At 43.7% G+C, this 27,908-nt stretch overlaps 1 protein-coding gene and 1 non-coding gene across 2 annotated transcripts in view; both read left to right on the top strand.

The window, feature by feature from the left end:
- LOC134225715 (low-density lipoprotein receptor-related protein 6) overlaps window positions 1–27,908 on the top strand; it is a 180,989-nt gene that overhangs the window by 3,381 nt on the left and 149,700 nt on the right. The window contains exon 2 of the mRNA XM_062706012.1: window positions 6,969–7,942. Within this exon, the coding sequence (XP_062561996.1) occupies window positions 7,783–7,942 (160 nt within the window). The 5' untranslated portion in view covers window positions 6,969–7,782. The remainder of the gene's footprint in view (window positions 1–6,968; window positions 7,943–27,908) is intronic.
- Window positions 15,820–15,891, top strand: Trnap-ugg (transfer RNA proline (anticodon UGG)). The gene has a single exon. It is a non-coding gene; the product is annotated as a tRNA-Pro (tRNA).

The following is a 27,908-nucleotide window of genomic DNA, read 5'->3' as shown; positions in this document are numbered from 1 at the left end:
AGTCGGATGGTCAATGTGTCTGTTGAGACTCACCCCTCGAATCACCAAACAGATGTAGCGATGCTTCAAATGTGTGGCGTTTGGACACCAGGCGCGAAACTGCACTGCCGCTAACCGCAAGTCAGACTTATCTGGATATGGCATCCATATACAGATAAGTCTGACTTGCGGTTAGTGGCAGTGCAGTGGCCAAGACAGATCCGGTCTTTGTAGGAAATGTGGTGGAGAAGGACACGTTGCTAGGGACTGCACGAAGCAACCAAGATGCCTGGTCTGCAAACCGGAGGAAGGAAACGACCATATGATGGGTGGCTTCCAATGCCCTGCCTAAAAGAAGGCGATGGATTAATGGAGATCATCCAGTTAAATCTCAATCATTACGACACCGCACAGCAGCTGTTGTGGCAGTCGACAACAGAAGAAATGTGCGACGTGGCAATTATTGCTAAGCCGTACCGAATCCCTTCTGACAACGGCAACGAAGCACTTTTAGCGCACAGCGACGCTACAAACCTTGACGCAGACCAGCTGACGGAAACGCTTGCGATGAGGCGATGCCGAGGAAATTGGAGCCAACGGCGGCCAAGTTACTAGTGGAACGAAAATCTTGCCAACCTTCGCGCTGCCTGTCTCAGAGCTAGGAGACACTTTCAGAGGGCAAGGGCTGAAATGGTCTGAGAGGAGTGAAAGATAGTTTTCCGTGAAGCTAGAGCGGCTTTCAAACGGGCGATCCAAATCAGCAAGTCCAACTGCTTCAAGGAGTTGTGCCGAGAAGCTGACGCTGATCCTTGGGGTAACGCTTATCGAGTCCAAGGATGTTATCGATCATTTAGTAATTTGCGTTCGATCATTTAGTAGTTTGTCAATAACCCATTCCAGAAGCTGAATATCAAAATGTGTTGTATGGTGGTATGGTTTTTCTACAACTTTGCCAAATGGTTCGTTGTTTGAATTCCACTAGTAACGGAGTTATAGCGCTAGTTTCAGTAACTTAGACTAAATGATAACAAAATTCCAATCATTTAGTTTAAGCTACTGCAACTAGCGCTATAACTCCGTTACTAGTGGAATTCAAACAACGAACCATTTGGCAAAGTTGTAGAAAAACCTTCGCACTAGAAGTCCACCATACAACACATTTTGATATTCAGCTTCTGGAATGAGTTATTGACAAACTACTAAATGATCGAACGCAAATTACTAAATGATCGATAACATCCTTGATCGAGTCGTAACAAAGAAGATCAGGGGTCCTGCGATGCCAGCCGAATTGTGTCCGGACAAGCTGAAGATCATCGTGGACGGCCTTTTCCCGCGGCTAAACTCCAGAATGATTTGGGGAGCCTTGAATATCTCATACTCATAGAAAGTGATCACTGATGATGCGCACAGATAGAGTGCTGATAGAGTATTCAAAATTAAACAATGTGATATAAAGTTGAATCGTTTCAGATTTCTTGACATGCTCTCAAACACAAAATAATTCCAAGGTTTTGGATATCTGTGTTTCAACTTAACTACCAAGAAGAAAATGGCTCTCTTAGGCATCATTGAATTGAATTGTGTCTCTGAGAAGGTGGTTTTCGTCAATAATAGGCGATTTTCGTCAAAATACTGAGAAAGCGGTTTTTGTCAAAATACTGAGAAGGCGGATTTCTACAACATTCTGAACAGGCGGTTTTGTCAAAATACTAAAAAGGCGGTTTCTGTCAATCTATTGATTGATTCTGAGAAGGTGGTTTTCGTCAAAATACTGAGAAGGCGGTTTTCGTCAATATTCAGAGAAGGCGGTTCTCGCCAAAATACTGAGAAGGCAGTTTTTATCAATATTCTGAGAAGGTGGTTTTCGTCAATATACTGAGAAGGCGGTTTTCGTCAGTATTCAGAAAAGGCGGTTTTCGTCAATATCCAGAGAAGGCAGTTTTCGTAAAAAATCTGAGAAGGTGGTTTTTGTCGATATTCTGAATAGGCGGTTTTCATCAAAATACTGAGAAGGCGGTTTTTGTCAAAATACTGAGAAGGTGGATTTCGTCAATATTCTGAATAGGCGGTTTTTGTCAAACTACTAAGAAGGCGATTTTCGTCAATATTCAGAGAAGGCGGTTCTCGCCAAAATACTGAGAAGGCAGTTTTTGTCAATATTCTGAGAATGTGGTTTTCGTCAATATACTGAGAAGGCGGTTTTCGTCAATATTAAAAAATGGCAGTTTTCGTCAAAATACTAAGAAGATGGTTTTCGTCAGTATTCAGAGAAGGCGGTTCTTGTCAATATTCAGAGAAGGCTGTTTTTGTCAAGATACTGAGAAGTTGTTTTACGTCAGAATACTAAGAAAGCGATCCTGATACGGCGATTTTTTTTTTGTTTTCGTGCAAAACATTGATAGTTTTCGGGTTATCTTTATTATGAAAGAACAATTCCCATCAATATTCAGAGAAAGCGGTTTTCGCCAAAATACTTAGCAGGTGAGTTTCAGTTAATATTTTGAGAAGGTGGTTTTCGTCAAAATACTGGTAAGGTGGTTTTCGTCAATATTCTGAATAGGCAGATTTCGTCAAAATTCTGAGAAGGCGGTTTTTGTCAATATTCTGAGAAGGTGGTTTTCGTTAAAATACTGAGAAGGTGGTTTTCGTCATTATTCAAAGATGGCGGTTTTTGTAAAAAATCTGAGATGGTGGTTTTCGTTAATATTCAGAGAAGGCGGTTTTCATCAATATTCAAAGAAGGCGGTTTTCGTCAATATTCTGAATAGGCCGTTTCTGTCAAAATACTGAGAAGGCGGTTTTCGTCAATATTCAGAGAAGGCGGTTTTCGTCATTATTCAGAAAAGGTGGTTTTCGTAAAAATACTGAAAAGGTGGTTTTTGTCAATATTCAAAGAAGGCAGTTTTTGTAAAAAATCTGAAAAGGTGGTTTTCATCAATATTCTGAATAGGCAGATTTTGTCAAAATACTGAGAAGGCGGTTTTTGTCAGAGAAAGTGGTTTTCGTCATTATTCAAAGATGGCAGTTTTCGTAAAAAATCTGAGATGGTGGTTTTCGTTAATATTCAGAGAAGGCGATTTTCGTCAAAAAACTGGTAGCGGTTTTCGTCAATATTCTGAATAGGCCGTTTTTGTCAAAACACTGAGAAGGCGGTTTCCGTCAATAATCAAAAAAGGCAGCTTTCGTCAATATTTAGAGAATGCGGTTTTCGTCATTATTCAGAAAAGGTGGTTTTCGTAAAAATACTGAGAAGGCGGTTTTTATCAAAATATTGGGAATATTCAGAGAAGGCTGTTTTCGTCAAGATACTGAGAAGTTGTTTTTCGTCAAAATACTGAGAAATCATTTTTGGCAATATCCTGAGCCGGCGGTTGTTTTGTCAATATTCAGACAAGGCGATTTCTTCAAAATACTGAGAAGCCGATTTTCGTCAATATTCAGCAAAGATTTATTTCGTCAATACCTTTGGAAGTTGATTCCTTCAATATTTTTATAAGGCGGTTTCTGTCAATATTCGGAGAAGGCAGTTTTCGTCAAAATACTTAGAAGGCATCAACATTTAGAGAAAGCGTATTCCGTGCTTTTTTTCGTCGACCATTTCCTCCCAAAGACAACCACCGATGCAAGGAAGAAAACTCTATCTGGACCCTACATATCGTACCCATCAACACATGGGCTGAGACCTACGGCTTTATTTCCTATCGGAGGGAAGGCGTGGCCAGACATTTTTCGTCTTGGAAAATTCCAACTGGGAAAACCGAACTTCCACAAGTTTAAATAGGGGAAAAGACGGCTTTGACAGGTTTTGTTCTATTATTGTCAGGGGGATTTTTGTCGACCAAATTTTATGAAATTTTGCTACAATATTCTTCGATATGCAAAGAATGTTTATGCCAGATTTGAGCATAATCAGTTATAGAAAACCCCCTGACAATAATAGAACAAAACCTGCCAAAGCCGTATTTTCCCCTATAGTTAAACTATTTACCTTTTGATTTTTTTTCATTATTGGCAGTAACCTATATAAACAATGGAATGAAGAACTGGATACCGTTAACACAATTCAAGGCAATAATGATTAAAAAGTCCTACTGAGCATAATCTTCATTATATTCACATTACGTTTTAATGCAATCTTATACTCATCATTATATTGAAGTAATTCAAAGTCTTGCTGGCTGCATCATTGGTAACCTTTTTAAAACAGCAATTCATTTGAAAGCTGCAAACTTTGGGGTTAAGAAAATTACTTTTGGGGCTTGAAATGCGCATCTCCATTCATGTTTTACTGAACATGGAAAGCGTTCTATATCTAGGGTAAAAAGCCCAATAGTGGACCCCCTAGTAGCGGAATTTTGCTCTTCCTATCATACGGCTTGGAAATTTTCAAAATATTAACTCTGCTTGATATCTAACAACAAGCTCTGCATCCCCTCTTCACGATACATACATGAAACACCCAACTATGCGACGTTATTCGTTGAAATTAACATTTTAAAGTCTAACTGAATTCGCCCTATAGTAGACCCCCGGGGGGTCCATAATAGGAAATTGCTTCCCTATAGTCGACACTTCATTTGATTTTCATGTCCCGTTTCGGGACGTTCTTCTTCCCTATTATGGACCCCCCAAAATATTCCTATAATGGACACTCTCGTGTTTATTTTTTATAGAATTGTAAAAAATCATCTAATTTGACTTTTCATAGCATTTCCAACGCATGTAATCAAATCATAGGACTGTAAGGTAGGTTCTCCCGGTAGAATTTCATAGCAAAATGTTGACATTGTGCAGTAATAATGCAAAAATGGCTGGAGGGTCCACTATTGGTTGGGGGTCCACTATTGGTCACTTTACCCTATAACCCGAAAACATCCGGTCCGGTCTACCAAGAATCGAATCCGCCATCTCCGGATTGGCAATCCTACGCCTTTGCTCGCAGAGCTACTGAAGATCCCAAATGGGTTTAAATTTGTTGAATTCAACCTTGTAACAGCTAGTTAGTAAAATTTTGATTTTTTTCTTTATCTCATATTTAAATCCCTGATTAATTAACCTAGAGTGTTGGTACCTTTCTCGTGCAAAAAAAACTACTAAAAAATATGAGTGTTTTGCGCATAGAAAATAGTATTTTGGCCATAACTGCTAGACGAGCTCGGTGGTATAGTGGCTACCGCTTCTGCCTTATAAGCAGGAGGTCGTGGGTTCAATTCCAGGCTCGTCCTTTTCCTACTTTGTATTTCTATCATAGTTCTATCTGTGTTTCACGTTATACCAAAACGATTCCTACTGTTTTAACCAGGGTTTGTAGAAATCGCTCTCAATAGATAATGAACAACGATAAAAGAGAGGCAAAAACTGTTCCGAATCATAACAAGCCATGATAACAAATTTATCAAACTTGTATACAAGTGCGAAAAAACAGAATCGGATAGGCAGCCCCACAGAAAAATGGTGATTCTCGCTTTGTTTTCGCTCCTTTCGTGTTGGTTACTGCACACCTGTGTAGAACAAGTTGAAATGCATCATTAGAGCCAGTGCTTCCTGCATTTGGAGCTTTCTAAGAGAAATTTATCATGGGGTAGAGCCTCCCGAATCAGTTCTCTATCATGACAACTTGCGAAAAAAGTCTATCGCGGGATGCTACATATCGTATATGTATACAGAGAAGATAAGTAAGAGACTTGCTCTTTCTCTTCAGGATTCAATCTCTGGTTATAACCTTCCACACTAACAAATCCAAAACCTACCGTGGCACCTATGAGAGGTCGTAGAGTTCTCTGCATCTTTCTTAAGTAGGTGTCCAACTAACCATCCTTCCCCTTCCTCAGCATTCGCAAGGACGTGGCCAGGACAGATCTTGACTATTGGAGAGTGCATTGCTTCCACGTAAGAGATAGTGATTAGTCCCAAATCAATAACTGTGGTAACGGATGAAAGTGATGCTACTCTCATACAATAGTCCAGGTTTGTACCACCTACGAATTTGTGCGAAATGCTCAATGCTAATGCTAACTGCTGAAAAATTATTCAGCTCTTTTTTAGTGGAATGTTTCCACTGTCATAAAACGAGTTTAGTACAATTCCATTTAATTCCACCATCTCGTATTATTTTTACATATACGTATTTCGACCTCAACTGTACGGTCGTTTTCAGTGTCTCGCACTTGACACGACTTTACGAGTACGCGACACTGAAGACGACCTTACAGTGGAGGTCGAAATACGTATATGTAAAAGTAATACGAGGTGGTGGAATTAAATGGAATTGTACTAAACTCGTCTTATGACAGTGCATAACTTCTGATTTTTCAATTTTCAATAACAAACAATGTGACAGAATTCCCCGTCGAATGGAACTTGTTGCAAGTAATTCGGCCAACTCACAACATGGAGATCTATGCATACAGGTAGAGGATTTTAAAAAGCTTACTTTTGTACTACATAAGATGTTGGGCCTCCTTAGCCGTGCGTTAAGATGCGCGGCTACAAAGCAAGACCATGCTGAGAGTGACTGGGTTCGATTCCCGGTGCCGGTCTAGACAATTTTCGGATTGGAAACTGTCTCGACTTCCCTGGGCATACAAGGTACCATCGTGTTAGCCTCATGATATACGAATGCAGAAATGGTAACTTGACTTAGAAACCTCGCAGTTAATAACTGTGGAAGTGCTTAATGAACACTAAGCTGCGAGGCGGCAATGTCCCAGTGGGGGATGTAATGCCAATGAAGAAGAAGATGTTGGTGGAGCTTATTATTGAGGGGATTTATAAAATTTAATGCAACGATTTCACCTGCAGAATGGAATACTGCATTCAAGTCAAATACATCTCAAAGCCATTCCCACTGTGCACTGTGTTGAACCACACAAAAACAAGCCAGACACCCGCAGTCTCGGCTTCGACTGTGTTTATATTTATTTATTATTTTCCACCCATTTTAGCTCACACTGATTGAGGCTGTTGGTTTGTGTTTCATTTCGCAGGTACACCCCTAAACACAAATACATCACGGAAACCATCCATCCCTGCCGCGTATTCCGTCCACCTACCGTCCTGGTTCAACCGGTCCATCGTCGTCGGGCAGCATTCACTCACCAGCACCAACCAACCACATCAGACCGACGACCGTGTGTGGAAGAATATCTCTATACTGACTGGGGCGAAATGAACTCCCTAAACTGAGCTGAGCTGCGCTGTGTTGGCCAGAAATCGACGTAGTGAGGAGGCAATCATAACAAGAGATCCACTCCGGTTCGGTCCACCGCCAGAGGAGGAAGATAGTAGTTGGTGGCGATCTCGCATATGGGCTGTTGCTAGAGTGCGGTGTATCTGTGCGCGTAGAGCTTCTCGAGTGCGAAGAAGAGAAATACCTTGAGGGTTCTAAACAGGCTGCCCAGCAAGATCATCCAGTCAGGTCCCGTCGCCACACATCTGGAAGACTGGGCGATGTACCTACTCGAGCCGTGTATTGCGTGTTTCGAGGAAATCGTGATTGTTTTTATAGTTTTTCCTCGGTTCCTTTCGTGCTTTGAGTTTTGACAAGTGGTAAGCTTCAAAACATACAACCGGAGAATTTTACGATTCTGGTGAAAACGAAGAAAACGAAAAGATTTATTGTTGTGGAAGAATAAGGTGAAAATCGGGGTGATTCTCGGACGGAGCCGAAGATTAGAAGATACATATATGTGAAGAGTAAATAGGTGAGGGAAAAGATCAAGTTGTTTGTTGTCATCGGGCTAGTTAACGTGAATAGAGCGTTTCTCCAGTGCCGGGTAGTCCGAGGCTGAGAATGACGAGATGGCCTACGGGCCGAAGATTTCGCGATTGTCGCGAGCAGCTGAATGCAGCCACAGTTGTCACAACAGGAGACTTCCGGTAGTCACATTCGGTGGCCGGTTTTATTGGAATGTAGTGCTGATATTGGTGCTGTTCGGAGGATCGTTGCTGTCTACATCAGGTTTGTGGTTTTTAATTATGTTTATTTTATTTGGATTTTTTACTTAGGATATAAAATCGGGGTAATTATATAATTGAAAGAATTGTAGACATTTCATAAATTATGTTTATTCTCAGGAATAGAAAACGTATTCTTACCTACCTTTTCATACAATTCAACTATGTGAAATGCATTTTAATCTACATTGCCATGTAAAATCCCATTGAAAGTTCTTATATAGTCAAGTAGCATTGGCAATGATAATCTTTATAACATTATATAGCGTCAAGAGTGGAAATGTAGTCCTAAGATTCAACGTTGGCTCATTACGCAAATTAATCAATATTTCAGATTTTTATGGGGATATTAACCACTGCTTCTTCAAAAAAGTGTATAAAACATATTTCAGCTTCATTACGCTAGATTCATGCACTTCTTCAACCATTAAACGCAATGAACTTGCGTGGAAAATCATTTTGACTTGGTTTTTTAGCAGCCATGTTTTGTTGACTTAGGCAGGGAGGCTGTGCAAAGAGTTTTTTTTCTTTTGCCCAATAATAGAGTTTCCTGAATGGACTTACCTGCTTCGCACAATAAAATGAACGGATAACAACCACACTGTGTTAGCTATCACTTTCATTTCACAATTTCCATTAGTACGGGAATGTGGGGCAAGATGGCCACCTTAAGCAAAGGAGCATATAGAGCTGTAAATAAATTCCGATTATTTTATATTATGGTCTAATACAACGTTTCCAGGTCTCCTCTAGTGTGTCAACATAAATAACTATTGATATTTAATAATTGAATATCAAATTTATCGATTCGAAAATTGATTGTTTTGTAGCTCAACTTCTACTATGTGGGGCAGGATGGCCCCCTCTGTGGGGCAAGACGGCCACGTAGCACACTTTGTGTTATAAAATAAATTGCTTTGGAATAATTTCGTTTTTATGTTTATCAAAAACGATGCGAAAATAATAACAGTTTATTATTTGCATTATTTCAATTACATTTCATCGGCATGTCAAATCACAGACACCTGATTTTGAAATTATTTGTTTGTAAAAATATGATTAGTTGTCGCATGACGGGCATTGGGTCCCAGAGCATTCATGAAACCAGGAAATGCATACGGAGCATTTAGTCCATCCTGTGCCGCATACTGAAGCACTAGGGCAAAGCCCACAAACAGCACAAATAGAGTCTTCCAAATTTTCCTTCCCTGTTTGCCGCTTCGTTTGCTTCGATCCTGATACTTTGGAGAGCGTTTTTTGAGCTCGCTTGAAACCTCGTCTCACCGTCAGGATGTCCTTGTTAGCTTGTGAAACATTCAATGCAATTCATCGGTTAACTCTGTTGCCTGTGAGAAATAAGTTTTCAATGGCCCCATAAAGGAGACATCGAGAGGCTGCATTCGATGGCTACAATGAGGAGGGAGGCTAACAACTGTCACGCAATTTCTCTTTGCTTTCTCCAGAAACGTTAAGTTTTTAGTGGGGACACGGCAGGTATTTTCGTCTGTTCGTCATAGTCTCGAAAACCAATAAAAAAGACGCTTTTTTGTAAAACTCATACGTACCAAATCGTAAGCTCAGGAGAAACGTTCTGCTATAGTGCAGTTCTAGCAAATGTACGTTGCTTTCGTTGGTTTTAGCCCCTACGACGATGGACGGAAATACCTGCCGTGTCCCTATGGGAGGCATGTCCATCCAGGATAATAAGCGCTGGATTAGTTGAAGATCGGGCCTTCCGGGCCTCTTGAAAGAAGGCTGCCGGACCTCTTGAAAAAAGGCTTCCGGGCCTCATGAAAGGAGGCTCCCGGGCCTCTTGAAAGGAGGCTTCCGGACCTCTTGAAAGGAGGCTTCCGGACCTCTTGGAAGGAGGCTTCCGGTACTCTTGAAAGGAAGCTTCCGGGCCGCTTGAAAGGAGGTTTCCGGGCCTCTTGAAAGTAGGCTTCCGGACCTTTTGAAAGGAGGTTTCCGGGCCTCTTGTAAGTAGGCTTCCGGGAATCTTGAAAGGAGGCTTCCGGGCCACTTGAAAGGAGGTTTCCGGGCCTCATGAAAGGAGGTTTCCTGGTCTCGTGCAAGGTGGCTTCCGGTCCTCTTGAAAGGAACCTTCCGGGCCTCTTGAAAGGAGGTTTCCGGACCTCTTGAAAGTAGGTTTCCGGGCCTCTTGAAAAGAGGTTTCCGGGCCTCTTGGAAGTAGGCTTCCGGGCCTCTTGAAAGGAGGCTTCCGGGCCTCTTGAAAGGAGGTTTCCGGGCCTCATGAAAGGAGGTTTCCGGGCCTCTTGAAAGGAACCTTCCGGGCCTCTTGAAAGGAGGCTTCCGGGCCTCTTGAAAGGTGGCTTCCGGGCCTCTTGAAAGGAGGCTTCCGAGCTTCTTGAAAGGAGGCTTCCGGGCATCTTGAAAGGAGGCTTCCGGGCTTCTTGTAAGGAGGCTTCTGGGCCTCTTGAAAGAAGGCTTCCGGGCCTCTTGAAATAAAGCTTCCGGGCCTCTTGAAAGGAAGCTTCCGGGCCTCTTGAAAGGAGGCTTTCTGGCCTCTTGAAGGAGGCTTCCGGGCCTCTTGAAAGGAGAATTCCAGGCCTCTTGAAAAGAGGCTTCCAGGCCTGTTGAAAAAAGGCTTCCGAATCACTTTAACGAGGCTTCCGAGCCTATTGCAAGAAGGCTTCCGGGCCTCTTGAAAGAGGTTTCGGGCCTCTTGAAAGGAGGCTTCGGGCCTTTTGAAAGAAGGCTTCTGGGCCTCTTGAAAGGAGGCTTCCAGGCCTCTTGAAAATAGGCTTCCGGGCCTCTTGAAAAGAGGCTTCCGGGCCTCTTGAAAGGAGGCTTCCGGGCCTCTAGAAAGGAGGTTTCCAGGCCTCTTGAAAGGAGGCTTCCGGGCCTCTTGAAAGGAGGCTTCCGGGCCTCTTGAAAAGAGGCTTTCGGGCCTCTTAAAAGGAGGCTTCCGGGCCTCTTGAAAGGAGGGTCCCGGGCCTCTTGAAAGGAGGCTTTCTGGCCTTTTGAAAGGAGGCTTCCAGGCCTTTTGGAAGGGGCTTCCGGGCCTCTTGAAAGGAGGCTTCCGGGCCTCTTGAAAGGAAGCTTCCAGGCCTCTTGAAAGAAGGCTTCCGGGCCTCTTGAAATAAGGCTTCCGGGCCTCTTGAAAGGAGGCTTCCGGGCCTCTCGAAATGAGGTTTCCGGGCCTCTTGCAAGGTGGCTTCCGGGCCTCTTGAAAGGAGGCTTCCGGGCCTCTTGAAAGGAGGCTTCCGGGCCTCTTGAAAGGAGGCTTCCGGGCCTCTTGAAAGGAGGCTTCCGGGCCTCTTGAAAGGAGAATTCCAGGCCTCTTGAAAAGAGGCTTCCAGGCCTGTTGAAAAAAGGCTTCCGAATCACTTCAACGAGGCTTCCGAGCCTATTGCAAGAAGGCTTCCAGGCCTCTTGAAAGGAGGCTTCCGGGCCTCTTGAAAGGAGGTTTCCGGGCCTCTTGAAAGGAGGCTTCTGGGCCTCTTGAAAGGAGGCTTCCGGGCCTCTTGAAAAGAAGTTTCCGGGCCTCTTGAAACTAGGCTTCCGGGCCTCTTGAAAGGAGGCTTCTGGGCCTCTTGAAATAAGGCTTCCGGGCCTCTTGAAAGGAAGCTTCCAGGCCTATTGAAAGGAAGCTTCCAGGCCTATTGAAATAAGGCTTCCGGGCCTCTTGAAAGGAAGCTTCCGGGCCTCTTGAAAGGAGGCTTCCTGGCCTTCTGAAGGAGGCTTCCGGTCCTCTTGAAAGGAGAATTCCAGGCCTCTTGAAAAGAGGCTTCCAGGCCTGTTGAAAAAAGGCTTCAGAATCACTTCAACGAGGCTTCCCAGCCTATTGCAAGAAGGCTTCCGGGCCTCTTGAAAAGAGGTTTCCGGGCCTCTTGAAAGGAGGCTTCCGGGCCTCTTGAAAGAAGGCTTCTGGGCCTCTTGAAAGGAGGCTTCCGGGCCTCTTGAAAGGAGGCTTCCGGGCCTCTTAAAAGGAGGCTTCCGGGCCTCTTGAAAGGAGGCTTTCGGGCCTCTTAAAAGGAGGCTTCCGGTACTCTTGAAAGGAGGCTCACGGGCCTCTTGAAAGGAGGATTCCAGGCCTCTTGAAATGGAGGCTTCCGGGCCTCTTGAAAAAGAGGCTTACGGGCCTCTTGAAAGGAGGCTTCCGGGCCTCTTGAAAGGAGGCTTCCGGGCCTCTTGAAAGGAGGCTTCCGGGCCTCTTGAAAGGAGGCTTCCGGGCCTCTAGAAAGGAGGTTTCCGGGCCTCTTGAAAGTAGGTTCCGGGCCTCTTGAAAGGAGGCTTCTGGGCCTCTTGGAAGGAAGCTTCCGAGCCTCTTGAAAGGAGGCTTCTGGGGCTCTGGAAATGAGGTTTCCGGGCCTTTTGCGAGGTAGCTTCCGGGCCTTTTGAAAGGCGGCTTCCGGGCCTCTTGAAAGGAACCTTTCGGGCCTCCTGAAAAAAACCTTCCAGGCCACTTGAAAGGAGGCTTCCGGACAACTTGAAAGGAGGCTTCTGGGCCACTCGAACGGAGGCTTCCGAATCTCTTGAAATGGAGGCTTCCGAATCTCTTGAAAAAGAGGCTTCCGGGCCTCTTGAAAGGAGGCTTCCAGGGCCTCTTGAAAGGAGACTTCCGGGCCTCTTGAAAGGAAGCTTCCGGGCCTCTTGAAAAGGAGGCTTCCGGGCCTCTTGAAAAGGATGCTTCCGGGCCTCTTGAAAAGGAGGGGTCTGGGCCTCTTGAAAAGGAGGCTTCCGGGCCTCTTGAAAGCCTCTTGAAAGTGAGGCTTCCGGGCCTCTTGAAAGGAGGCTTCCAGGCCTCTTGAAAGGAGGCTTCCAGGCCTCTTGATATGAGGCTTCCAGGCCTCTTGAAAGGAGGCTTCCAGGCCTCTTGAAAGGAGGCTTCCAGGCCTCTTGAAAGGAGGCTTCCATGCCTCTTGAAAGGAGGCTTCCAGGCCTCTTGAAAGGAAGCTTCCAGGCCTCTTGAAAGAAGGCTTCCAGGCCTCTTGAAAGGAGGCTTCCAGGCCTCTTGAAAGGAGGCTTCCAGGCCTCTTGAAATGAGGCTTCCAGGCCTCTTGAAAGGAGGCTTCCAGGCCTCTTGAAAGGAGGCTTCCAGGCCTCTTGAAAGGAGGCTTCCAGGCCTCTTGAAAGGAGGCTTCCAGGCCTCTTGAAAGGAGGCTTCCAGGCCTCTTGAAAGGAGGCTTCCAGGCCTCTTGAAAGGAGGCTTCCAGGCCTCTTGAAAGGAGGCTTCCAGGCCTCTTGAAAGGAGGCTTCCAGGCCTCTTGAAAGAAGGCTTCCAGGCCTCTTGAAAGGAGGCTTCCAGGCCTCTTGAAAGGAGGCTTCCAGGCCTCTTGAAAGGAGGCTTCCAGGCCTCTTGAAAGGAGGCTTCCAGGCCTCTTGAAAGGAGGCTTCCAGGCCTCTTGAAAGGAGGCTTCCAGGCCTCTTGAAAGGAGGCTTCCAGGCCTCTTGAAAAAAGGCTTCCAGGCCTCTTGAAAGGAGGCTTCCAAGCAGGTATGGGAAAAATCAACAAACGAGAAAAATCAACAACAGGCCTCTTGAAAGGAGGCTTCCAGGCCTCTTGAAAGGAAGCTTCCAGGCCTCTTGAAAGGAGGCTTCCGGGCCTCTTGGAAGGAGGCTTCCGGGCCTCTTGAAAAGAAGCTTCCAGGCATCTTGGAAGTAGGCTTCCTGGCCTCTTGAAAGGAGGCTTCCGGGCCTCTTGAACGGAGGCTTCCGAATCTCTTCAAAAGAGGCTTCCAGGCCTATTGCAAGGAGGCTTCCGGGCCTCTTGAAAGGAGGCTTGCGGGCCTCTTGAAAGGAGGCTTCCGGGCCTCTTGAAAGGAGGCTTCCGGGCCTCTTGAAAGGAGGCTTCCGGCCTCTTGAAAGGAGGCTTCCGGCCTCTTGAAAAGAGGCTTCCGGGCCTCTTGAAAGGAGGTTTCCGAACTTCTTAAAAGTAGGCTCTATTTCGATGAGGGGATGTCGATGAAGAGAATCCTCTCTTGTTAGTTACGGCCTTATTACCGCCAGTGCTTGGAATATTATAAATACAACATTTGGCTATAAACTATCCCAAATTATTTTATTTTAAAAGCTAAATCTCTAATGATTGAATTTTCTTGTTGTTAAAAACGGAATAATTGTGTTGACGAAATGAGAATGTGACAAAATCGTGACATACATGAATCACACCTAAATATTTATTAAATTACATTACACAAATTTCGTTTCAAATAAAATATTAATTATCCAATGTTTTCCTCATGATTCACGAATTGTCACCGCTTCATACCCACCAATACTAGAGTGGGGCGTCATGGTATTTTTTTTTTCAAATCAATGGTTTTTCGAAACCATTCTGGGTTTCAAACAACTGTGCAGAATTTGTGCCCGATTGGTTGCTTCCCCGCTTTCCGCATCGCGTCTGAAGATTGTATGGAAAATAGTATGGGAAACGTATATTTTCGTATATTGAATAGTGAGAACTGAGTAGTGAAAGATGAAATCTCCGAATTGAGTACAGAGTAATTACTGTTAGAAGTCAGCACTGGAAAATAGAAGTGAGTACTGAGTAGTGAGATGTGTGCAGTGACAACTGAGAAGCGAGTAGTGATCTCTACTCACTTCTCATTTTTCACTTCTCTTTTCTCATTTTTACTCCTCACTTTTCTCTTCTCACTTCATATTTCGCACTACTCACTTCTCGTTTGTCACTTCTCATTTTTCATTACTCTCTTTTCACTTCTCCTATCTTACTATTCACTTCACTCTTCTCTCTTCTTACTTCTCTTTTTTCACTTCTCACTTCGTATTTCGCACTTCTCTTCTTTTCATTACTCACTTCTCACTTTTTATTACTCACTTATTACTTCTCATTTCGCACTTCTCTCTTCTCACTGTCACTATTCTCTTTTCACTTTATACTTTTCCCTTCTCACTTTTCACTTCTTACCTCTTACTTTCACTTCTCTCTTCTCACTTTTCACATGGCCCGGTCCGCCAAACGGCACATGGCTAAATGGCGTTCGGCTAAACGATATTCGGTCAAAAGGCCCGACATTGTGTATATCATGTATATGAACTGTTTCTGACAATATCGAGTTAACGAGCTGAAAATGCATTGGAAAATTACTTCGACTTAAAAATATCGACTTACGCAGGGAGCACAGTATGCTAGATTCAAGGGACTTTGATTTTCTATCGAGAAAGGGAAAATATCGAGTTACAGAACATCGAGTTCACAGTATTTTTGAAAACTTGGTGTATAATGTACTTAAAATTAATTTCATTGCCCTTTACATAATAAATCTTGATACTTCCAGCCATAACAGTTCATATTTTTCCGTTTTGAATGTTTTTTGGGGTGCCGACAACCGACCACCATTTTCTAAACGGCATAAAAACCAAACTTAACAAAATTATTATTAAACATTTTCTAATGCATAGAATAAATCAAATTTGCTCACCAGTTATCAGCTTATGCCTAAATGCTTCTATTGGTATGCAAATATCAAAATATCAAATTGTTCAATTGGACGATAGTTATGAACCAAAAACAAAAGGGTGCTGACAATCGACCACCTTTCTCTACATGGTCAAAAAGTTTTATTAAAATCTAAAATGGTGCTGCCAAAATTTGTTATACTTGAGGGCCCACCATTTGACAATGTTGGTAGGTTGGGAAGTATTGCAAATTGAATTGAAAATTTATATGAGCAATTGTCCACGCTGCAGGAGAGGTATTTGAACCTGATCAAAACCTGTCTATGTGGTATATGAAACAAAGGCGCAAAATGTGCCCTTTGAGGGATATACAATACATTTTCCATCAGAATTTTAGCAACAGATGCGAAAAACTCAGTGCTGAGTTTTTCTCCCAAAGAGTATGGTGATGGCAACTTTTTAAAATCGCGAATATTTAAAGCATTGAATTCATTAAGTGGCTCAATGGTCTAGGGGTATGATTTTCGCTTTGGGTGCGAGAGGTCCCGGGTTCAAATCCCGGTTGAGCCCAAATATTTTGAAGGATGAGAACAAATACCAGTGTTCGCAAAACAAGTGTGTATTTACTTCGGTAATCGCACAAAAGATCTAGGTAAATACTAAAAATTATTTTTTAGTAAAATTTCACTAATTTCTCACAAATTATAAAACACTTGAAATCTTTCGATGAAATTTAGTACAAAACACATGAGCTATTCGAATCAAAGAGGTGTCAATGTCTTACATTTATTGTTGATTTCGTTGAACATGTCCCCTTAGAACTTTCTCGTTCTAAGGGCTCCCTCGTTTTCTGTTCATTCAACTTCACATTGCGAATACGTCATTTTATTTTCCCACTCCAACTTTCCAGACGGAAACCAAATTCGGAAACTTGTTCAGAACTTCATGCGAAGCATTCCATAATTTGATTCAAAGATTTCGGATGCATTGTCGGATAGATGCGCTTCTAACGATTCCATTCTAAATTTTATCGATCAACAACAACAGCTCGTTTCACGAATTTTAAACAAAATCAATTTTGACTCTGACTTTCCCTCATCTTAGTGCCGATCGCGGCCAGTGAACCTTCTGCAGTGAGTTTTTGTTTTTCGTCCAGCATTCTGATCGGGCCAATTTAGTTCCAGTTGTCTCTCATCTGTCGACCGTGTATAGGCCGGCGGGAGATCACCCAACAACACAACACGTCGCGTCGCCGTCGTCCGTCGTTCAGCGTGCCCCGTGCTGCTAAGTTGTAGACCACGATCTGCGCAGCGCGATCAGCGCTGGACCATGATTAACATGCGCGCCATGATGCGGCGAGTTTCGGCGTAATCACCGCACCGTGTGTAGGTATGGCAGTAGGTGTGTTAGTGCGCTTGGAACGAGGCGAAAGGTCCCATCCGATATCGGTAAACGGTATGTTTATGTCGCGGACGTGATTCGAAATATGGATGAGCCACAACAAGCACAGGCTGATTTGATGGGCCTACGGGTTTGTGAGTGGAATCGACAACTAACTGCACTCGGGATGGTGTCTTCCTTGCAATGCGTTGTGTGATCTATGTCCAAATTCTTTGGCGCATTTCGTTACTTATTGCACTTGAAGGGATGGCAATGGCGCCAAGCCACAAAATCAAACTGATCAGATAATTCGTGAATTCAATGAGACAGCAGAAAATGCAAAATCACACAAAACCTTAATAAAAAATCGGATCACCACCGGCTTCAAGTTGATTTTAATTGGAATTCGATGACGGAACCAAAGTTTTGTTATCGGGCGTTATCTTAAACATCGCTGCCGTGTAATAGCTGGAGCGATAAGAGCAAACGTGTTTTTGTTTGCGGTTCGATGTCAGGATTGTTGACGCTACGTGTTCGATGGTCTTACTTTCGAATCAGGTAAGTGTAAGGTAATTTATTGCTGCTTTTAATCGCATGTGATATACCTCATAGTCGTTATTTAATACATTATATGGTCAACCAAATTGATTATAAATTTGAGCCTACTAGAAATCATATTTTTATTTTATATAATATTTTTTATGGAATATTTAAAGAAGCTCAAGACTTCGTTCTGCGCGGATTTCTACAGCATACCGACACTGTTCGAAGTCCCAAGTGGGCTTTAGGATCTGGTTGAATTAAAAAAAGTCTGCATTCCTTTTCAGAACCTCTGACGAATATTTGAAGCTCCATAAATTTGCATCAAATTTGGCCAAATAGTTACCATACCAGATCATCACACAGTCCAAATCCCATAAATGCAACAAGGGAAGGTGACTCTTCGTCACTCCTTTCCACGCAGTCAATCCAAACACTTTTAAGCTCCAGCCAAATATTGGCACTTTGTCTCCACCCACATTTGCATAATCGTGCGCGTCGCCAAGCCGGCCGGAAAAAAAAAAAAAATAATCGGCACACCATGCGCAAATTCCCCGAGTCGTGACCAGTTTCGAATCCCCGCAGTTAACCATACGACGAAGCTAATCGAGTCAATGTCAGAAATCGTGATGAAAGTTTGCTTCTGTGACGAGAGGGGGAGAGCGGAGTAGAACACTGACTGGGGCGACACTCGACAAACGGCGAAAATAAATTCACATTTAAGTGGATTATCGTCGTCTCGGGATCGATTAATAATGCAAACAGACAAATATTAAGCCGTGAAAACAAATAAAAATAACGGACCCGTCCGTAGCCGGTGGGCGTTTCTCGGGCTTCAATTTTTTTGCGTGGTCTTTGATCATTGGGTTTGGCTAAAAGGTGCCAATGCTATATCTAGACGAAACGTTGAGCATTGTTAGCTGTTTAAAAATAGGCGAAAAAGAAACGTGTTGCATTGTTCGTAAATGAATAATTTTCTCTTTTTGCTCTTCATTATTGAATGTATGTGAGAAAACTTTTTATTTACGCCAATCTGAACAAAGCTGAATGACAAATCTTATAAATTACATTTATTGTTTAAATTGGAAATAATGTCACAATTCTGTGATCAAGGACCTCTCAGTAACTGAATATCTTTCTCATCACCTCTACCTAAAACCAATATCTCATGAATCAACTTGACGAAGAATGTTGATTAACTGTGACAGTGCGACACATTTTGACGATTTTTCTGAATATTTTTTTTTTCACACGTTGCTCCTGGTTCAATCTTTCTGAAGTAATTTACGATCCAATCCCGCGCAGTGTTGTGATCGCGCAGAGCAACCCATTCCCACCCAGCAATCTATCACCATATTTTGGTTTATCTTGTAATGAAATGTTTCTACTAACTGATGGTTGTGGGGCAAATCCATTAAGATAAACACGTGTTTGGCAGCCGGTTCCCGAGTGACAGCATGCGGCACGGTGCAAAAAAGGCTATCTCCATGACAACGTCAAATTGTGTCGCCGTCGCCGCCGCTGCCGCCACAGACAGAGCTCCTCCCATATTGCGCCGCCCGCCACCATCGCAGAACCGGGATCCGGCTTTAAGTCTTTATAGCGAACAACCGCGAGGGGTTAGTGCGCGGAGCAAGCCGGCTTGTTAGTGGAAATTAATCTCCAGCTAATAATAATAAAAACAACATTTACGCAAACATGCTCGATGGCTCGACGCGGCAGTTTTGGTGGCGCGATGGACTTCTCTGTTTTGTCTTTTTTTTTCTCTTTCGATGCACCTCGCAGGGTGGTGGCGGGCGGCGCGTGAAAAGAAATCTCCGCTAATTATTTGAACAATTTTAATCTAAATTGTTTGTTGTCATTCGTTCCGACATCGTACGGCGACAAGAGCCACAGTTCGGCGGCCTGGACCGGTTTCAGAGGACTGGAAACGCGACTTAACTCCAAGCCTTGGCGTGCTTGGCGGGGTTAAAGGTGTTTCCCGTCATCGTCCGCGGAGGCTTTTTATGTCGAGCCGCGCGTTTTGTGTCTGGTAATTGGGTAGGCTCCAGGTGAGGTAATTGTGACAAATGGTGCGCGCAAAATTATCTCTCGGGTAGTTTAGCAATCAGCAGTCCCTTTAATGGGTACTTTGTAATTTAATGACAGCCCTGCTGTCACAGCGCTGAGTAACTATGAGAACTGACCACTTAATTTCAAATATATTTGTAACTTAATGACAGCATTAAGGACGTGAACTAGTTACATGATCTTTTGCGGTCTAGTTAGCATAATTTGCGAAGCCGAAGTGCCGCGGCGACATCTGAAAAATGTTTAGCGTTCGAGCGATGATGTAGGTAAGTCGAAACGACAGTTAAGGCTAATGTAAAATATCTATGTTACACCTCAGCTACGAGTTGAAAATAAATGAATCATATGTTTAAGAAACTGCATATATACATTTTACACAATTCTGAGAAAATTTTGTTGTTTTCTCAGAAAAAGTCGAGGTCGAAATATGTATCTGCAAAGATAACAAAACGTAGTGGAATTAAATGGAAAGTACTAAACTCGTCTTAGACGGTTGAAAAAAATATTGTTTTTAAACAAATTAGCACCGAATCTTTCGATTTCTTCGATACAGATAAACAATTTTAGGCAAAACTCAGCGTTCTGGGGTACTTTTTGTTTGGAATTGGCAAGCCGTGCTCCATAATTCAAGCTCTATGTGGAATAAGGGCGAATGTCGCAAGAGAGGATTCTCTTCGTCGACTTCCCCTCTTTTTTATAAAAGTGACAAGCAGCGGATTTCTTTGTGATTTATCACCTCAGAACGATACGAAACTAGGCGAACTTGCATTCTGAGGTGATAAAGTGCAAAGAAATCCCCTGATTGTCACTTTTATTCAAAAGAGGGGAAGTCGACGAAGAGAATTCTCTCTTGCGACATTCGCCCTCTTACCAGATAGAGCTTGAATTGCTCTTCAAAGTTCCTCAAATGAACGAAAAAAAAATGTCATACATCTCTGAACGAGTAGACAGAATACATTAAAATCTTATTTCGGTCAAAAATGTTTCATAAGCAGTTTCCTGTTTCTGCAGGAGTTGAAAATAAAATGTTATCAATTTAAAGGCATTATATTTAAATATTCTTCAGATCATTAGTTTGTTCTATATTAGAAACTGTCTATAAATGTTATACATATTTCCAGTATTCTCCAGGAATTCCTCCGGAAGTTCCTCCAGGAATTCCTCTGGAAGTTCCTCCAGGAATTCCTCTGGAAGTATTTGGGCGTTTTTCTTGGCATGCAGTCTTAATGCCAGAGTCAAAACCGAATAGTAATAAAACTCTGTTTTGACTCTGGAATTAAGAGCCGACTATGAATGTGTCTGGAAGTGAGCTGACAAGTGAAGAAAGGTGGACTTCACCAAAATATTTCGATTATTTTACACTCTGAAAAACTGCATGCAAAGAAAAACTCCCAAAATATCGAAATTTCAGTCGGTCCATCATCGTAATCCTCCGGAATTTTCTTCAGGAATTCTTCCGGAAGTTCCTCCGTAAGTTCCTCCAGGAATTCCTCCGGAAGTTCCTCCAGGAATTCCTCCGGAAGTTCCTCCAGGAATTCCTCCGGAAGTTCCTCCAGGAATTCCTCCGGAAGTTCCTCCAGGAATTCCTCCGGAAGTTCCTCCAGGAATTCCTCCGGAAGTTCCTCCAGGAATTCCTCCGGAAGTTCCTCCAGGAATTCCTCCGGAAGTTCCTCCAGGAATTCCTCCGGAAGTTCCTCCAGGAATTCCTCCGGAAGTTCCTCCAGGAATTCCTCCGGAAGTTCCTCCAGGAATTCCTCCGGAAGTTCCTCCAGGAATTCCTCCGGAAGTTCCTCCAGGAATTCCTCCGGAAGTTCCTCCAGGAATTCCTTCGATTCTCTTGGTTCCTCCAGGAATTCCTCCGGAAGTTCCTCCAGGAATTCCTCCGGAAGTTCCTCCAGGAATTCCTCCGGAAGTTCCTCCAGGAATTCCTCCGGAAGTTCCTCCAGGAATTCCTCCGGAAGTTCCTCCAGGAATTCCTCCGGAAGTTCCTCCAGGAATTCCTCCGGAAGTTCCTCCAGGAATTCCTCCGGAATTTCCTCCAGGAATTCCTCCGGAAGTTCCTCCAGGAATCCCTCCGGAAGTTCCTCCGGGAATTCCTCCGGAAGTTCCTCCGGGAATTCCTCCGGAAGTTCCTCCAGGAATTCCTCCGGAAGTTCCTCCAGGTATTCCTCCGGAAGTTCCTCCAGGAATTCCTCCGGAAGTTCCTCCAGGAATTCCTCCGGAAGTTCCTCCAGGAATTCCTCCGGAAGTTCCTCCAGGAATTCCTCCGGAAGTTCCTCCAGGAATTCCTCCGGAAGTTCCTCCAGGAATTCCTCCGGAAGTTCCTCCAGGAATTCCTCCGGAAGTTCCTCCAGGAATTCCTCCGAAGTTCCTCCAGGAATTCCTCCGGAAGTTCCTCCAGGAATTCCTCCGGAAGTTCCTCCAGGAATTCCTCCGGAAGTTCCTCCAGGAATTCCTCCGGAAGTTCCTCCAGGAATTCCTCCGGAAGTTCCTCCAGGAATTCCTCCGGAAGTTCCTCCAGGAATTCCTCCGGTAGTTCCTCCAGGAATTCCTCCGGAAGTTCCTCCAGGAATTCCTCCGGAAGTTCCTCCAGGAATTCCTCCGGAAGTTCCTCCAGGAATTCCTCCGGAAGTTCCTCCAGGAATTCCTCCGGAAGTTCCTCCAGGAATTCCTCCGAAGTTCCTCCAGGAATTCCTCGGAAGTTCCTCCAGGAATTCCTCCGGAAGTTCCTCCAGGAATTCCTCCGGAAGTTCCTCCAGGAATTCCTCCGGAAGTTCCTCCAGGAATTCCTCCGGAAGTTCCTCCAGGAATTCCTCCGGAAGTTCCTCCAGGAATTCCTCCGGAAGTTCCTCCAGGAATTCCTCCGGAAGTTCCTCCAGGAATTCCTCCGGAAGTTCCTCCAGGAATTCCTCCGGAAGTTCCTCCAGGAATTCCTCCGGAAGTTCCTCCAGGAATTCCTCCGGAAGTTCCTCCAGGAATTCCTCCGGAAGTTCCTCCAGGAATCCCTCCGGAAGTTCCTCCAGGAATTCCTCCGGAAGTTCCTCCAGGAATTCCTCCGGAATTTCCTCCAGGAATTCCTCCGGAAGTTCCTCCAGGAATCCCTCCGGAAGTTCCTCCGGGAATTCCTCCGGAAGTTCCTCCAGGAATTCCTCCGGAAGTTCCTCCAGGTATTCCTCCGGAAGTTCCTCCGGAACCCCCCATTGTTGCCAATTCTTCCCCATTGTTGCCAATTCCTTTTGCTCTCCGTTTACGGCAAATTCTAAAGCAATTGTAAACTGCATGACGATGATATAATTTTGACGACACTGACAGTTTCATTCTGGCGGGCTAAGTCGTGCGATTTCGTCTCTCATATGCGTTTTAACTATTTTAACAACACCGCTAGATGGTTTAATTAGGGTTTTACATAAAAACGCTTATATCAAATGAAGCCGTGGAGCGGTGTTTGGACAGTTTTTTTAAAATAATTTGTATTGAAGTTAAAAACTGTTTTCTTCGGGATCACATAATCTTAATACATAGCAATTTTATCATAAAACATTACCTATATGAGATAAAGTTAATAGAATTATTAAACTCTTTTATCGGAATGTCTTTACCTGTCATAAGACGAGTTTAGTACTATTCTTTTTAATTCCACAACATTGTAATATTTTCAGACTTGACATTAGTCGAGTCAAGTACGAGACACTGAAGACGGCCTTACAGTTGAGGTCGAAATGCGTAACTGTAAAAATTTCAACGTGATGAATTCAAATGTACTAAATAGCACTAATAGTACTAAATAGTACTAACAGTACTAAACAGTATTAAATAGTACTACCGGTATTGAATAGTGTTAACAGTACGAAATAGTACTAAATCGTACTAATAATACTAAATCGTACTAGATTGTACTAATAGTACTTATAGTACTAATAGTACTAAATAATAAATAGTACTTATTTCGTCTTGTGATAGGTGATAGCATTTATGTTTTCCAAGCATAAATAATTAGAACTATAAAGCTTATAGAATAGTACGACCCCTAACGAAAAAATAAAACCCCTACGAGGCATTCCCCTGCCAGAGTTTTGCCTGAGGTTCATGCAAAGTATTCGTCTGAAGTACCTGCGAAGAATTCTGCTGAACCCCTCGCGAGTTATTCGTATCTATTCATAAAATGGATTCGTCTAAATCCATGCGCGGGATTGGTCTTAATCTCTGTGGGGGATTCATCTACAGGGTGTACAATAAGTTCGAATACAAATGTTTGATCATTGTGTTTGTAAGCCCAATGTACATATTCTATATCAGTATTGGTGTCAGCGTTAGCGGTATATATACGCTCTCGGATGTGTGTGGTGTTGACATTCTGTCACTTGTTGTTTGTTTATTACGCGCGTTGAAATTGGATTGGGGCATCATAAATAGCTTTTTTTGGAGGCCAAAATCATTGCGGTGTACTACAAAACTGAGATTTTGAGGACGATTGATGCCCCCAGTGGCCCGGTGATAAGACGGAGATAAGCCCTACGTGTTCCAATAGGACGATAACCCTTTATACGCGGAAATTGCGATTTTAGCCTAATATGGGGATAATTTCATCGACTTTTTGGACAAAACATTGCGACTTCCCAGCTTCCCGGATTTGAACCCTCTTAACTTTTTTGTTTGGTCCTTTATTATGTTAAAGCTGTACGAATACAAGGTCAGTAACTTGGACCAGTTCAAGACGTAATTCTCAAAATCTGGAACGAAATGCCCATGCAGACCGTGCGTGCCGCTTGCAATGGGTTTTAGAATCGTTTGAAGCTCGTGAAGAAGTACAAAATAGAAGTCATTCCTAAAGAAATGTTACAAACGTCCCTTATAAACAATACTTCCAATGAAATGCAACCGGAAAAAGAAATAATTTAATCTCAATTTTCAAACATTTTTTGAAAGTGTATTCGAACTTATTGAACATCCTGCAAATCCCCTCGAAAGTTTCGTTTGAATCTTCAAATAATCGTCTGAATTCCTTTGAAAGGATTCATTACAAGGCTTTCGAGGGATTCGTCTGAAATTGTTTGAATATCTTCAAAGGATTAATCTGAATCCCCTGGAGCGATCGTTACAGGAAATCAGAATCTCATCGAGATTTTCGCCTTAATCTCCTTGAGGGTTTCGACAGAATCCCCATCAGAGATTCAACTGAATCCCTTTGATAGAGCCATCTGTTACTCCTCAAGGGAGTCGTCTGAGTCCACTAAAGCGATTAGTCTGAATTTCACCCAGAGTTCCACCTGAATTCTCGCGATGGATTCGTCTGAATCCCTTCGAGGGATTTGTCTAAATCCTCTCGGGAGGTTGATTCAAATCCTTTCAAAGGATTCGTCTGAATCGTCTAATCGTAAAGGGATTGGCTTCCGAAGGATTCTTCTGAATCTCCTGAGGCGATCCGTCTAAATCCCATCGAGAGTTTCTTATGAATACCCTTGAAGGTTTCATCTGAGTTCTGTCGATAGATTCATCTAAATCCGCTCTAGAAATTCGTTTGAATCCGATTCGTTCAAGACGGGATCGTCTAAAATAATTGTTTAAATCTCTTCAAAGGGATTCGTCAGAATTCTTCGCGAGATTCGTTTGAACCAATCTCTTCTAGGGCTTTTTTTATGGTTCATCTCGAGGGATTCATCTGGATCGTTTGAATCGTCTGAATGTCTTCAAAGGGATTCGTTAGAATTCCTTGGAGAGATACGTTTAAAACCCCTAGACGGAACCCCCTCGAGAGACTCGTTTGAAACCCCTCGAGGGATACGTAATATTGTCCTCAAGGGTTTCGTCTTAATTTCCTTAAGGTTGCTGTCTGATTCCCCTAAAAAAAATCGTCTGAATCTTCTTGAAACAGTTGTTTAATTTTCTCAAGGTTTCCGTCTGAATCCCCTCAAGGGATTCATCTGAATCCTCTAAATAATTTTGAATGGACTCATCAGAATGCTTTCGAGGGGTTCCTTTTAATTCCTTCGAGGGTTGCTTCTGAATTCCTTTGTGGGATTCGTCTGAACTCTCTGGAGGGTTTCGTCCAAACCTCGAGTATTCTCGAGAGATCCGAGATAGACTGTCAAGGAATTCTTCTAACTCCCCTTGAAGGATCCGTCTGCATCACTAGAGGATGCTGCTTCAACTCGAAGAGCTTTTCTCCGATCTGGGTGCGCTTGTCCTTCCCCACATTCTCGTGCAAGTCTCTCAGGTACGGATCCTTTCTAATATTATTGAGGAGCGCTGCATAGCTTATAGCGTCTTTCGCCTCTTTTGCCATTTTATGACGACGCGACATAAAAGTAACATAAAAATTTTCAAAACGTTCACCCCAATTGTGATCATCCTTTTGAATATTCAGTAACCATGAAACAAGCGAGTGCAATGCGTGTTTTAGTCGTAGCGAAAATGATAAATTATCTATCTCAGCGGTTCTCAACCTTTTTAATGAGAGGTACCCCTTCGAACTTTTGCATCAATTGAGGTACTCTTGATAGGAGGCTTCCGAGCCTCTTGAAAGGAGGCTTCCGAGCCTCTTGAAAGGAGGCTTCCGAGCCTCTTGAAAGGAGGATTCCAAGCCTCTTGAAAGGAGGATTCCGAGCCTCTTGAAAGAAGGATTCCGAGCCTCTTGAAAGGAGGCTTCCGAGCCTCTTGAAAGGAGGTTTCCGAGCCTCTTGAAAGGAGGCTTCAGAGCCTCTTGGAAGGAGGCTTCCGAGCCTCTTTAAAAGGAGGCTTCAGAGCCTTTTGAAAGGAGGCTTCATTACCTCTTGAAAGAAGGCTTCAAAGCCTCTTGAGAAGAGGCTTCAGAGCCTCTTGAAAGGAAGCTTCCGAGCCTCTTGAAAGGAGGCTTCCGACCTTTTTGAAAGGAGGCTTCCGAGCCTCTTGAAAGGAGGCTTCCGAGCCTCTTGAAAGGAGGCTTCCGAGCCTCTTGAAAGGAGGCTTCTGAGCCTCTTGAAAGGAGGCTCTGAGCCTCTTGAAAGGAGGCTTGGAGCTTTTTTGGAAGGAGGCTTGAGGCCTCTTGAAAGGAGGCTTGAGGCCTCTTGAAAGGAGGCTTGAGGCCTCTTGAAAGGAGGCTTGAGGCCTCTTGAAAGGAGGCTTCCGAGCCTCTTGAAAGGAGGCTTCCGAGCCTCTTGAAAGGAGGCTTCCGAGCCTCTTGAAAGGAGGCTTCCGAGCCTCTTGAAAGGAGGCTTCCGAGCCTCTTGAAAGGAGGCTTCCGAGCCTCTTGAATGGAAGCTTCCGAGCCTCTTGAAAGGAGGCTTCTGAGCTTCTTGAAAGGAGGCTTCCGAGCCTCTTGAAAGGAGGCTTCCGAGCCTCTTGAAAGGAGGCTCCCGAGCCTTTTGAAAGGAGGCTTCCGAGCCTCTTGAAAGGAGGCTCCCGAGCCTCTTGAAAGAAGGCTTCCGAGCCTCTTGAAAGGAGGCTTCCGAGCCTTTTGAAAGGAGGCTTCATTACCTCTTGAAAGAATGCCTCTTGAGAGGAGGCTTCAGAGCCTCTTGAAAGGAAGCTTCCGAGCCTCTTGAAATCCTTCGATCCACTTGAAAGAAGGTTTCCGAGATCAAGTGTACTTCGTTTCGGTTACGTATTGCTACTAATTATTTCTTTTGAGTGACGCCATATCCATGATGATAAAAAAAAGGAAAAGCAACTCGTGACTAACGTATTTTCCCGAAGACTAATTCGATATATTAACTACTTCGCGACGACTAAGACATACACTGTACTCGCTTGTTCGATGGCTACTGGAAACTATGAAGATCGCGCTTGTTTCAACTGGAACAAAGCGCAATTCATGCATGACCACCGAACACCAGATATCATCGTTTCTCAACCAATTTACATGTACCCCAGGGTGCTACCTGCTGGACAAAAATGCTAGTGGCGGACTTAGTACAATTCCAATCAAACATATTGATAATGTTTTGATAATTTAGTATTTTGTATTCAAAACTTTGTCTTGTACTAATATATCATGCGATCAGAAATCAAAGCCAACAGAATCCTGACTTCTCAACAGGGCTACGGTAACAAAAATCGAACGAATGAACAAATTAAAAAAACTATGCGATCTACCGGTCAAAACAAAATGTTGAATGCTTCTTAACTAAAATCATTCGATTCGGAAGCCTTCGTTTGACAGGATGAGTTTTTTCGAAAAACTGGGTTGTCTCGTTGTAAGAGGATTAGAAGCATTTTTACGCCTGGAAGCGTTCTTAAACTGTTCGAAAGTCCCTTTCAAAGGCTTGGACGATCCTTTCAAGAAATCTAGAAACCTCGTTCTAAGAAGGATCAGAAGGCTACTGTCAAAACGCCCTTTAGGGCTCGAGCCTACTTCTAAGAGCCTCCCAAAGAGGTCCGAGCTCCTGCCAGAGGCCCAAAGCCTCCTTTTAAGAGGCCTGAAGCCTCCTTTGCAAACCTTTAAAGAGTCCCGGAAGTCTTGTTTAAGGGCCCGGACTTCCTTTAAAGAGCCGGAGAGACTTGTTTTAAGGCCCGGACGCCTCTCTATCAAGCTTGAAGCCTTCTATAAGCTTGGAAGCTTCTTTCAAAGGCTTGAAGCCGCCTTTCAATAGATTGGAAGAAGCCTCCTCTCAGGATGCTCA

This window comes from Armigeres subalbatus, chromosome 3, assembly GCF_024139115.2.
Source record: "Armigeres subalbatus isolate Guangzhou_Male chromosome 3, GZ_Asu_2, whole genome shotgun sequence".
Lineage (NCBI taxonomy): Eukaryota > Metazoa > Arthropoda > Insecta > Diptera > Culicidae > Armigeres > Armigeres subalbatus.
Note: the sequence above shows the minus strand (reverse complement) of the source record. Positions and strands in the feature narration are given on the sequence as shown.